This window comes from Perca flavescens, chromosome 3, assembly GCF_004354835.1.
Source record: "Perca flavescens isolate YP-PL-M2 chromosome 3, PFLA_1.0, whole genome shotgun sequence".
NCBI classification, from domain to species: Eukaryota; Metazoa; Chordata; class Actinopteri; order Perciformes; family Percidae; genus Perca; species Perca flavescens.
The window spans coordinates 13,086,767-13,100,626 of NC_041333.1; the positions used below are offsets into that span (position 1 = coordinate 13,086,767).

At 41.5% G+C, this 13,860-nt stretch overlaps 1 protein-coding gene across 1 annotated transcript; it reads right to left on the reverse strand.

Moving 5' to 3' along the window:
- Positions 1-759: 759 nt before the first annotated feature.
- Positions 760-5,254, reverse strand: LOC114553375 (extracellular calcium-sensing receptor). The gene is made up of 9 exons (XM_028574649.1): positions 5,088-5,254; positions 4,700-4,994; positions 4,462-4,548; positions 3,978-4,247; positions 3,232-3,438; positions 2,864-3,139; positions 2,295-2,472; positions 2,023-2,145; positions 760-1,673 (listed from the first exon to the last, which is right to left on the reverse strand). Exons 1-9 carry the CDS (start codon positions 5,252-5,254, stop codon positions 760-762), a joined length of 2,517 nt encoding a protein of 838 aa, XP_028430450.1.
- Positions 5,255-13,860: the final 8,606 nt, after the last annotated feature.

Below are 13,860 nucleotides of genomic sequence, written 5' to 3' on the forward strand. Positions count from 1 at the left end.
GAAATATGTTGTTTATATCCTGTGGGATTTGATTAATGTTTCCTGTAGAGTCCAAGATGGCTGGGATGATTGATTTCTCTTTCTTGTGTTTGAGTAGATTTGCTAAATATTTACATGTTTACTTTATTACTGTATTGAAAACCATTATATTTCAGTTGCTGGATTTGAAATTGTGTTTTTTTTCTGTACAGTATCGTCAAGTTGTATTCTAAGTTCTTTTAATTCCTTTTGTCTTGGTTCACTGGGATGGTGGGATATTTCATTCATTAATTGTTTTGATTTTTTGTTCTATATATACTGGGAACCAAAACTCACAAAATCACAGTGTATGGAGATGATATTTAGCTTGAAGCATTGGTTTTGTTGATGACCGCTGCTGTTTCGCTTACTTTGAGAAAAGTAGCTTCCCAAAATGTTAAATAATCCTTTGTGGGTTATCTACTAGAGCAATTACAACAGTCACATAAAAAGTGGTTTGATTTCATCTTTGAATCTTAGTCAGTTGGAAACTGAGGCAAAGCCTATCAAAGTCCATCAAATGCTAGGGAACAAGAAGAAGCAAAAAAGGGCAATAATGAATAATCTAATCTCAGAAAAACATTCTTTATTGCTTCAAGTTTCCTCTAAATGTATTCTTTACAGTAAGACAAGCGTCGTTATTTGTTATACATTGGCCATATCAAGGGCACATCACTACTGAGGGAATGCAAAATACATACCGGTTCAGACTAGTTAATCATTTAACCATAATTGCTACTTTTATGACTTGGTAGTGCCTCGACCCATGATTGCTTTTTTTGTGTTCCTCTCTGGTCTCAGCAGTATTATGTAACATTTGGGTCCAAACAGTGCCACCAAGAGACCAAAACTGGAGGCCAGGATGGCAAATACCTCAACTGCATCTGCATATTTGCCTGGAGAGTTGACATAGGCAGGGACAAAGGCCACCCACACAGCACAGAAGATCAACATACTGAAAGTGATCAGCTTGGCCTCATTGAAATTGTCTGGAAGATTCCTTGCCAGGAAGGCTAAGAGGAAGCTAAGGATAGCCAGTAAGCCAATATAGCCCAGTAACACTGCAAAACCAACTGTGGAACCAACTACACACTCATAAACTATCATGTCATTGTGGTATTGAGTGTTTTTATAAGGAGCTGGTGAAGCAGAGGCAAGCCATGCAGTGCAGATTGCTGCCTGAATAGAAGTCAGAACCATAACTGTCCCTCTCTGCTGCAAAACACCAAACCACTTCAGACTGTCTCCACCTCCTGGCTTGGATGCCTTGAATACTGCCAGAACCACCATGGTTTTTACCAGGATGCATGACACACAAAGTACAAAGCTGATCCCAAATGCTGCATGTCTCAGTTGGCAAGTCCACAGTTTGGGACGGCCAATAAATAGCAGGGAACACAGGAAACATAGCTTTAGTGACACCAAAAGCAGGAAACTCAGTTCTGAATTGTTGGCGCGTACCATGGGTGTACTGCGATGATAGGTGAAGATGCCCAGGACAACAGCACAGATAAATGTGCCCAGCAATGATGCCGTTGTCAAACAGATACCCAGAGGCTCATAGTAAGAGAGGAATTCCATCTTCTTAGGAATACAGTGGTCACGCTGGGGGTTGGACCAATAGTCCTCTGGACAACTGGTGCACTCCATAGAATCTGAAAAAAAGGGGAAGATTCAAATTATTTTCTGCTTTTGCCAAAAACTTATTCTCAATTTCAACTAGTACGGATCACTATTGCAACATATAGGACATTATCCCTATTACCTGAGAACGCAGTTATTGATGGGCACCACTACCGGGGAAAAAAAATTCAAAGTCAATATTTCCAAAGTAAAAGATGAACAGTCCTGTACCCTGGGGGTTAGTGGGGAGCTACCGGGGACAGAACCTAGGTTTCTGTAGTGATTTTCCCTCAACACTAACTGGGCACCCGTAAGGGGATGCTTTCCTGAATGCAAATTAATACTCCATAACAAATCATACACTTTAAAATGAATACCAACCCGTTCCATTGCTGATCATTCCCTCAGAACAAGGGATGCAGTCAAAACAGCACACAGGCATTCCCCTCTTCCTGGCCATACGGGTACCTGGGGAGCAGCTCTCACTGCACACTGACCTGGGTGGCTACAGGAAAAGAAGAGTGAAATCACTGTTTTTCTAGACAATGTGATGCTGGTATTGTATGTGATACTAAAGGCAACACAACAATAAGGAGAATCAACCTCTTTGGATTCAAAGTTCCAGAAGATTTTGTCTTCATCAAGTGTGAGTTCTTCACCTTTAGAGGCCGACATTTTAACAACTCCTACACTCTGAACTTTTGTTCTTCCATCAGGGAGCCACAGCCAGTTCATGATATCATATATTGGTAAGGCATCACCATTTTCATCAAATGACACTTGATCACCAAATGTTGTGGTGAAGTTGACCTTTTCCAAATAATACACAAGCTACAAATCAGAGAGAGATACATTTAATGACATGCTTATGATGTACACTGTTCTTGATTGGATGAAGTGTGTTAATGTATGAAAAACATGACAAATAAACTTTCTATATTTAATCTACAGTAAGTATTGAAGCACCATGAATTTTAGTATGTATATATAAACACAGGTTAATTAACATTGTTAAAAGAAACAAAAACTATTTTCCCTACTGGGATTCAATATGTCCTTTCATTTTCAAAAACAAATCATGTAGGTTAATAGCTGGCACACTGATATTGATTTAGCAAAATGTATTATATTCTGCTCTCACAAAAGTGTGTTCAGTAAGTACCTCAAGGTGTAGCAGCTGTTTTCAAAAGATAAACAGGTGGAGTGTAAACTGATATCACACCTGCCATGGCTCCAGTCTTTGCAAAGTAGCACAGCTGTGCCCATTGAAAGGCCCTCTCCCTGGCACACAGCGCAGCATGTCATCGAGGGCATACGCCAGCGCATACACAGCCTTGTAAATATTGTACTCAGGCCTGAGATTAGAAACATCCAAAACCTCAGTCTCCACATTCTCTAGATCTTCCAGTCCAGTGCATAGTTCTCCCCCAGCCTCCACCCAACCTGCTGGAAGTGGTGCAAATCTACACTGAAATGTGTATTCCCAAAACTGCTTCACCTAAAATGCATTAAGAAAACATATGTTAACAGAAATAATATCAATATATAATTCTTGAAGTTCCTCATCAGATTGTAAGGTTAAACTATCACCATGCTATTATCATAGCTGTTGTTGAGGTGTTGGACATGATTAATCCTTAAAAGGAAGTCCCTGAGTCCTGGTATTTTGCCACGACGGATAGCGATGCCCAGTGTGCCACGCAGGTATGGCATGAAAGCCGGTGTATGGAGTCCGTCAAGCAATGCCCAAGCTTCACTGGCAATCCACTGAAGAGTTGTCACATTCTGCCTCACCACCTGTGCATTGCATAAAACTAACCTTTTCTAGATTTCTGTGAAACAATTACAGTCTATTTCCAAACATTTAATAAATTACAACCAAAACTACACAAGTAATCTCTGGTAAAGTTTCCTTTCATAATAAAAGTACAGATGTAATTACATTGTTCAAAGCAAGGTGATTTATTTAAATCACGGTCTGCTAATTTTGATATTTACAGTCAATGAAGGAAACCGTCCATAGCATATAGAATTAGTAAATGTATAAAATAGGTATGCAGACTAGCCTAAATATCTGCACAAATGTTGCCGTATTTTGCAATGGGCAAGAATCCATAATTATGCCCCTCCAAAGTTCTTAAATCTCAATTCCAAATGATTCCCTGTTTTCTAATGCTAATTTTATTAATTACATTTTTTTTTACAAATAATGAACCACAGAATCAGGTGTAAACAGGTGAATTAACGTTAACAGGAAAATAAAAAATATTTTATGGGACTCCATAAAATATTTATGCTATGGATTCATAAATATCAATGTATTTTCATCCCCCAACCTCTTCCATGAGTTGAATCATGTGGATCTGATGTGCAAACACGATGACGACACGAGCTGTGGATTTTGTCATCACTTCCACAATCCTCTTTAGTTCAGCTGGGTTGTCACCCCAGGGCAAAACCTCTGAGTAGGCCAGACAACCTCCACCGGACCGTGCCAGGTCAGATTGAAAGGAGCGGGCAGCGTGGAGTCCATAGTCATCATCACTGACCAGCAGACCTGCCCAAGTCCAGCCAAAGCGTTTTAGAATCTGAATCATTGCACGCACCTGAGTGAATACAAAATGGAGGGATAGTGTATATGCTGGAATATTTCTTTAGTGGAAATTTAGCTTTTTCACCTTTTTACATGTAGTCTTTTTTATGCACAGAGCACATATTTTATGCACACAAGATTTGCTTAATTGGCAAGGCTTATTTTCAAGTTTGCTATACCGTACTTGAGACATGTATGCAGTTCTTATTTTGCTAATAGTGTTTTACCTGGAAAGCATCACTTGGGATCATTCTAAAGAAGGATGGAAACCTTCGCCGATCACTCAGGCAGGAACATGTGGCAAAATAACTCACCTATAACGAAACACACATAAGGCACACAGGTTGTGCATCTCGTGCAAGTTCGTAGACACATTCAAAACATTTTACTCATTATAACAATTTTTTGTTAATTCAAATACAGCACGTCAAAAGGACACAATAACTTAAATACAAAAACACTTACAATTGGCAGTTTAAATAAACCTAGAACATTGGAGATTGCAATAGAAAAAGTTGAAAAGGGATCGCCCACAATCCCCAGGACTGGAGGGGCCCCTAAACAGTTCTCCTGAAGCAAAAACTGCTCTTCTCGACCACTTGCCAATGACATTGCAGCACTGAAACCAATAGCAAGTGTAGCACAGTTGTCATAAAGACTGTATCCCAGAGTCACATTAGGTAGCAGAGTGGAGTTTTTGTTGATCTCATCAATGGCAAAGGCCATGGTCACAGCATGCCTGAACCCTGGAGGATCAAAGCTAGCACACAACACATCATATTAATTACTAAAATATAATACATTATTTATAATCATCCATGCATCTTGTCTGCTACATGTTTGTGAGACTTACCCTTGGCAGCTGGGCTGATTTGGCTGTGACGTAAATGTCTGCTCAGGGAAGACAGAGGTGTAGTGGACCTCAAACAGCCCACCCAGGACCACATCGCCAGGCTTGTGCATTGCATTAAGATGAAACTTTCTCCGTAATTTACAAGATGAGGGAAGAGAGGAAGACATGGAGCATAAAGCGGAGGAAGAGATAAAAAGCATGAAAAGATAGATACACAAGAGCAAATATATGTTAAGAAAAGCCCCCATAACTACCCTCTTCCCTTCACACCTGTTTCTATTCTTTGTACGAGGTTGCTTAAAATTATATCGAGGGCTGTGTCATCCACCTTGCATGCCTTACGTCACTGTTTAATCTTTAACAACACCCATCAGGGCTATGGGGACAGGACATAACAGATCAACTTAATCATGTTAATATAACATGTTAAACATAATGTAAATGCTATGCAAAATCAGCAAGTGTTTCAGAAAATATAAGCCATGAACCAAAATATATATATTTTTGAAATCACTTTAGTTTATTTTATTTATTTTTTTAAATGCTAATTTAGCAGCAATTGCAGTATTGTTATCTGATTCTTCCGTATAATTTTCAGTCCCCTACTAATTCTGCATACTTTTCTCCACCATTTATACTTTTAAAATATTAAGATTTTTTTCTTTTTACTTTGTAAGTCAATGGAGCAATGACTATGACTGTTTTCAACCTGAGTTATTTGGTGGCATGGTGGCTGGCACCAGAAAGTAAGAACTGCAGGATCTCACCCAGATTCGATTCCCAGTGTGGGTGTTTTTTGTGGAGTTTGCAGGTTCTTCCAGACTTTCTCTGGCATACTATTTGACTTTTTAATTACTTTTTCGATATAATATACTGTGACAATTTTGGACATACTATACAATGACTTTTTTATCACTTTTTTTCCGGCATTTATATAACAGGACTTTTTCATCACTTTTTCCACATTTTTAACATGCAATACTATGACTTCTATCAAAATTACCTATTTCCACATGCTATACTACACACTCAGTTTGAAGGCTCAGTGGTTTGCATTGCTTCAACTAGCACCAGCAAGTAAACACCATAGACTCTGACCCAGGTTCGGGTCCAGAGTTTACATGTTCTCCAGACTTTCTTTGACATACTATATTGTGACTTTTGTCGACATACTATACTATGACTTTTTATCACTTCCGTTAACATACTATACTATGACTTTTTAATGCCATTTTTTTTTTTTAAATACAATGCTATAACTGTTTTCAACATACTTCAACAGGTGTGTGCACTGGCTCAGTGGTTTGCACTGCTCCTGCTAGCACCAGCAAGTAGCCACTGCAGACTCTGTGTCATGTTTGAGTCACAGTCAGGGGTGGCATTTTTTTTAGTGGAGTTTGCATGGTCTTCCACACTTTCTTTGACATACTATGCTATGACTTTTTTTGACATAATATAGTATGAATTATGAATCACTTTTTTCAACATGCTAATAAATACATACACTGCTATACTATGGCATAGTGTCACTTTTTTCGACATGCTATACTATGGCATTTTTATCACTTTTTCGACATACTATACTATGGGTTTTTTCATCACTTTTTTCGACATACTAGACTATGACTTTATTTGTTGTTTCATAACCACAAGGATGGTGGTTCAATCCCAGGCTTCTCCACCCACATCTCAAATTGTTCATAACTATGCATATACTATGTCTTATTCAACATTCCATGTAATTGCTTTTTATAAATTTTTTCAACATACAATACTATGACTTTTTTTGACATTCTATACTATGGCTTTTTTTATCACTTTTTTCGACATGCTATACTATGGCTATTTCCTTCCCTTTTTTCGACAAAATATCCTCTGGCTTTTTTCATCATTTTTTTCGACATACTCTACTATGACTTTTTTCCATACCCCACAATCTGTGGTTCATAGTTGGGGGTTGTAATGTTTATTTCATAACTGCAAGGATGGTGGTTCAATCCCAGGCTTTTCCACCCACATGTCAAATTGTTCATGACTGTGCCTATACAATGTCTTATTCAGCATTATATGTGATTGCTTTTTATCACTTTTTTCGACATACTATACTATTTCCTTTTTTGACATTCTATATTATGGCTTTGTTCATCACTTTTTTTCGACATACTATACTATGACATTTTTCAACATAGTATATGGCTTTTTTTATCACTTTTTTTCGACACTTTTTTTGCAACATACTATACTATGTCTTATTTTATCCCTTTTTTCGACATACTATATATACCATGACCTTTTTCGACATACTATACTATGGCTTTTTTATCACTGTTTTTCAACATACTATACTATGATTTTTTTCAACATACTATTCTATGACTTTTATCGACATACTATACTATGACTTTCTTATCACTTTTAAAAAAGTATTATGCTATGACTGTTTTCAAGATGGCTACTATGGCTTTTTTATTGCTTTTTTCAACATCCTATACTATGACTTTTGTCAATATACTATGCTATGACTTTTTTTCAGACTTTTTCTGACATACTATACTATGTCTTTTTTCGACATTCTATACTATGGCTTTTTTCATCACGTTTTCAACATACAATGGTATAACTGTTTTCAACACATTTTATTTGGCAGCACAGTGGCTCAGTGGTTTGTGCTGCACTGTTAACATCAGCAAGTAGACACTGTAGACCAGTGTTGCCACAGTTACTTTGAAAAAGTAACTTAGTTACTTTACAGATTACTTGATTTTAAAAGTAACTTAGTTACTTTACAGATTACTTGATTTTAAAAGTAACGAAGTTAGATTACAAGTTACTTTATTAGTTACATTCAGCAACTGCCGACAACCCCCCCGCAGCCTCAACATAAAAATGACAACCGGTTTACTGTGAGGCAGCTCAGCATTGCCAGTAGTAGGATCTGGTTTATTATGGCACGAAAGAGAGCCAGTCAGCCGTGTTTAAGGACAGCATTTCCGCTTCAACGTAGGCCTACTGCCCGACCAACTTCTTCAACTCTCCACTTACTGGTTTTGCACCGAAGTCCAGCTTTTGTTGTTTGGGTGGTGGGGGGCCTCCTTCTCTCTGCTTCGCTCCACCTGCTGGGACTTGCTCTGTAAGTTTGACTGCAGTGCTGCGACTCCAAATGGTTCTTCAGATTTGACGTAGTGTTTTTGTAGCTAGATAGCACTTTGTCGCCAACAGCACAGAGTGTACAACGAACGTTAATATTGCCATCTTTAGCGGACACAAACTCTAAATAGTGACTGTATTTCCAGCTAGAAGCGCGCATCTCTCTCTTCCCTCCATTGTTGTTTACGTTTGTATCGCTTCGTGGTACACGTGAACTGTCCGCATGCTGAAAACGTGACTTGTCGCATATGGGACTTCACTCCCCGAGACGCAAGAAGACAGCAAAAATATATATTTTTACTAAGGAAAATGACAAAAATAGTAACGCACAGTGACTTGGATAAGTAACTTTAATCTGATTACTGGTTTGGAAATAGTAACACGTTAGATTACTCGTTACTGAAAAAAGTGGTCAGATTAAAGTAACGCGTTACAAGTAACGCGTTACGTGGCATCACTGCTGTAGACTGTGACACAGGTTTGATTCCTAGTTTGGGCTGGCTGTTTTTTTTTTTTTTTTTTGTGGAGTTTGCATGTTCTTCCAGACTTTTTTCGACATACTATACTATGTCTTTTTTATCACTTTTTTTCAACATACCGTACTATGTCTTTTTTATCACTTTTTCGACTTACTATACTATGGCTTTTTTATCACTTTTTTGACATGCTATACTATGGCTTTTTTCGACATTCTATACTATGGCTTTTTTCATCACTTTTTCTGACATACAATACTATGGCTTTTTTCGACATACTATAGTATGTCTATAGTATGTCTGGCTGTTATGGACATTCTATATACTATGACTTTTTTCATCATTTAGAGGCAAAGCAGCGGGTGTGGGTTACACTATACTATGGCTTTTTTATCACTTTTTTCAACATACTATACTATGGCTTTTTTTCTGACATACTATATATTGTTATTTTGACATGCTATACTATGGCTTTTTTATCACTTTTTTCGACATACAATACTATGGCTTTTGTCAATATACAATATGACTTTTTCCATCTCTTTTTCAGACACACTATACTATGACTCACTTTTTTCAACATACTGTACTGTGACTTTTTTCGACATTTTCCTTTGACACACTGAGCTGCTCTCTCCTCTCCCTTTCCATTTGTGTGCATCCCGTCCCAGAAATGCTTGTTACTAACTTAGCTCTAAGGAGTTCACTCCCCAGAGTCCTTATGTTTTTTTTCACCCAGCATATTTCCTTGGAGTACGTTGGCACCAAGATCTTGGCTGCAGCTGTCGCCGTGGTCCTGCTGCACTCCCTGCTAAGCTCTGCGGTGCCCTGCAATGTCATGCTGCGTCCTGCTGAACCCTGCTACTTCCTGCTACGTCCATCCATGCTCTGCTGGGCCACGCTACATCCTATAACACCCTGCAGCGCACTGATGAACTACTACGACTACCATTTGAAGTCACTGTTCCATTATCTTTAATGTGACTATTATTGCCACTGTTCATCACATCCCCAACCGGCACCGTCAGACACCGCCTACCAAAAGCCTGGGTCTGTCCGAGGTTTATTCCTAATAGGGAGTTTTTCCTCGCCACTGTCGCACTGCTTCCTCTTGGGGGAATTATTAGAATTGTTGGGGCTTTGTAAATTATAGTGTGATCTAGATCTACTCTATCTGTAAAGTGTCTCAAGATCAACTCTTTTTATGATTTCATACTATAAATAAAATTGAATTGAAATTGAATTGAATTGACATTCTATACTATGACTTCTTTTGACTTTTTTCGACATACTATACTATTTCATTTTTATACTTTTTTTCGACATACTATACTACGACTTTTTTCGACATACAATACTATTTTTTTGACATACTATACTCTGACCTATTTCAACATACTATATATTATGACTTTTTTGACATACTTTTTGTTTTTCGACATTCTTTACTATTACTTCTTTTGACTTTTTTCGACATATTATACTATGACTTTTTTCGACAAACTATAATATGACCTTTTTTGACATATTATACTATGACTTTTTTTGACATACAATACATGCAAGACATACAAACTGCTATAAACTTTTTTCAACATGTTATACTATGGCTTTTTTAATGATTTTTTCAACATATTATATATGACTTTTTTCAACATACTATACTATGACTTTTTTTGACATGCTATTCTTGTGACATCCAATTTTTTCCAACATGCTCTACTATGATTTTTTAAAGAGTTTTTTTGACATACTATGACTTTTTTATGTTTTTTTTCAACATACTATACTATGACTTTTTAAAAATACTATACTATGACTTTTTTTGCCATTCTTTACTCTGGCTTTTTTATCACTTTTTTCGACATACAATACTATGGCTTTTGTCAATATACTTTACTATGACTTTTTTCATCACTTTTTCAGACACACTATACTATGACTCACTTTTTTCAACATACTGTACTGTGACTTTTTTCGACATACTATACTATTGCTTTTTTATCACTTTTTTAAACATACTATTACATTTTCATCACTTTTTTCGACATACAGTATATCGTCAGGTACATTCTACCACAGTTTTGAGAAACAAATGTCCATTTGGGATATATATATATATATCCATCCATCCATCCATCTTCGTCCGCTTATCCGGTGTCGGGTCGCGGGGGGAGCAGCTCCAGCAGGGGACCCCAAACTTCCCTTTCCCGAGCAACATTAACCAGCTCCGACTGGGGATCCCAAAAGCGTTCCCAGGCCAGGTTGGAGATATAATCCCTCCACCTAGTCCTGGGTCTTCCCGAGGCCTCCTCCCAGCTGGGACGTGCCTGGAACACCTCCCTAGGGGGCGCCCAGGGGCATCCTTACCAGATGCCCGAACCACCTCAACTGGCTCCTTTCGACGCAAAGGAGCAGCGGCTCTCCGAGCTCCTCACAGATGACTGAGCTTCTCACCCTATCTCTAAGGGAGACGCCAGCCACCCTCCTGAGGAAACCCATTTCAGCCGCTTGTACCCTGGATCTCGTTCTTTCGGTCATGACCCAGCCTTCATGACCATAGGTGAGGGTAGGAACGAAAACTGACCGGTAGATCGAGAGCTTTGCCTTCTGGCTAAGCTCTCTTTTCGTCACAACGGTGCGATAGATTGAATGCAATACCGCACCCGCTGCGCCGATTCTCCGACCAATCTCCCGCTCCATTGTCCCCTCACTTGCGAACAAAACCCCAAGGTACTTGAACTCCTTCACTTGGGGTAAGGACTCATTCCCTACCTGGAGAAGGCATTCCATCGGTTTCCTGCTGAGAACCATGGCCTCAGATTTAGAGGTGCTGATCCTCATCCCAACCGCTTCACACTCGGTTGCGAACCGATCCAGTGAGTGCTGAAGGTCACAGGCCGATGATGCCATCAGGAACACATCATCTGCAAAGAGCAGCGATGAGATCCCCAGCCCACCAAACTGCAACCCCTCCCCACCCCGACTACGCCTCGATATCCTGTCCATAAATATTACAAACAGGATTGGTGACAAAGCGCAGCCCTGGCGGAGGCCAACCCTCACCTGAAACGAGTCCGACTTACTACCGAGAACCCGGACACAGCTCTCACTTTGGTCATACAGAGATTGGATGGCCCTGGTAGAGACCCCTCACCCCATACTCCCGCAGCACCTCCCACAGTATCTCCCGGGGACCCGGTCATACGCCTTCTCCAAATCCACAAAACACATGTAGACCGGTTGGGCATACTCCCAGGCTCCCTCCAGGATCCTTGCGAGTGAAGAGCTGGTCCGTTGTTCCACGACCAGGACGGAATCCGCATTGTTCCTCCTCAACCCGAGGTTCGACTATCGGCCGAACCCTCCTTTCCAGCACCTTGGAGTAGACTTTACCAGGGAGGCTGAGAAGTGTGATACCCCTATAATTGGCACACACCCTCTGGTCCCCCTTTAAAAAGGGGAACCACCACCCCAGTCTGCCACTCCTTTGGCACCGTCCCAGACTTCCACGCAATGTTGAAGAGGCGTGTCAACCAGGACAACCCCTCCACACCCAGAGCCTTGAGCATTTCTGGACGGATCTCATCAATCCCGGGGCTTTGCCACTGTGTAGTTGTTTGATTACATCAGTGACTTCCGCCTGGGAAATCGACGACAATCCCCCATTATCCTCCAGCTCTGCCTCTAACATAGAGGGCGTATTAGTCGGATTCAGGAGTTGCTCAAAGTGCTCCTTCCACCGCCCTATTACCTCCTCAGTTGAGGTCAACAGTGTCCCATCCTTACTGTACACAGCTTGGATGGTTCCCCCTTCCCCTCCTGAGGTGGCGAACAGTTTTCCAGAAGCACTTTGGTGCCGACCGAAAGTCCTTCTCCATGTCTTCTCCAAACTTCTCCCACACCCGCTGCTTTGCCTCTTTCACGGCAGAGGCTGCAGCCCTTCGGGCCCTTCGGTACCCTGCAACTGCCTCCGGAGTCGTCTGGGATAACATATCCCGGAAAGACTCCTTCATCAGTCGGACGGCTTCCCTGACCACCGGTGTCCACCACGGTGTTCGTGGGTTACCGCCCCTTGAGGCACCTAAGACCCTAAGACCACAGCTCCTCGCCGCAGCTTCAGCAATGGAAACTTTGAACATTGTCCACTCGGGTTCAATGCCCCCAGCCTCCACAGGGATGCACGAAAAGCTCCGCCGGAGGTGTGAGTTGAAAGTCTGTTGGACAGGGGCCTCCTCAAGACGTTCCCAATTTACCCGCACTACACGTTTGGGCTTACCAGGTCTGTCCAGAGTCTTCCCCCACCCTCTGACCCAACTCACCACCAGATGGTGATCGGTTGACAGCTCTGCCCCTCTCTTCACCCGAGTGTCCAAAACATACGGCCTCAGATCAGATGAAACGATTATGAAATCGATCATTGACCTTCGGCCTAGGGTGCTCTGGTACCAGGTACACTTATGAGCATCCCTATGTTCGAACATGGTGTTTGTTATAGACAATCCATGACTAGCACAGAAGTCCAACAACAAACAACCACTCTGGTTTAGATGTCTGGTGTCTCCATCATTGCCCACGTGTGCGTTGAAGTCCCCCAGCAGAACAATGGAGTCCCCCACTGGAGCCCCATACAGGACTCCAGTCAAGGTCTCCAAGAAGGCCGAATACTCCGAACTCCTGTTTGGTGCATATGCACAAACAACAGTCAGAGTTTTCCCCCCCACAACCCGCAGGCGTAGGGAGGCGACCCTCTCGTCCCACCGGGTAAACCCAACACAAAGCGGCGCTCAGCCGGGGCTTGTGAGTATCCCCACACCCGCCCGGCGCCTCACACCCTGGGCAACTCCGGAGAAGAAAAGAGTCCAACCCCTATCCAGGAGTATGGTTCCAGAACCAAGACTGTGCGTAGAGGTAAGCCCCACCAGATCTAACCGGTAGCGCTCCACCTCCTGCACCAGTTCCGGCTCCTTCCCCCACAGAGAGGTGACGTTCCACGTCCCCAGAGCCAGCGTCTGCCGCCCGGGTCTGGTCCGTCGAGGCCCCTGACCTTCACTGCCACCCATGTGGCATCGCACCCGACCCCAACGGTTCCTCCCACAGGTGGTGGGCCCATGGGCTGGAAAGATGGGAGCCACGTAGCTTGTTCGGGC

Bases quoted from the DNA above. Each gene is read 5' to 3' on its own strand.
- LOC114553375 (XM_028574649.1), bottom strand. From the start codon at position 5,254: ATGTCTTCCTCTCTTCCCTCATCTTGTAAATTACGGAGAAAGTTTCAT. The intron at 4,995-5,087 runs GTAAGTCTCACA...GTTGTGTGCTAG, and splicing joins AATCAGCCCAGCTGCCAAGG to CTTTGATCCTCCAGGGTTCA. The intron at 2,146-2,294 runs AACTCACACTTG...TTTTCCTGTAGC, and splicing joins GTCGGCCTCTAAAGGTGAAG to CACCCAGGTCAGTGTGCAGT.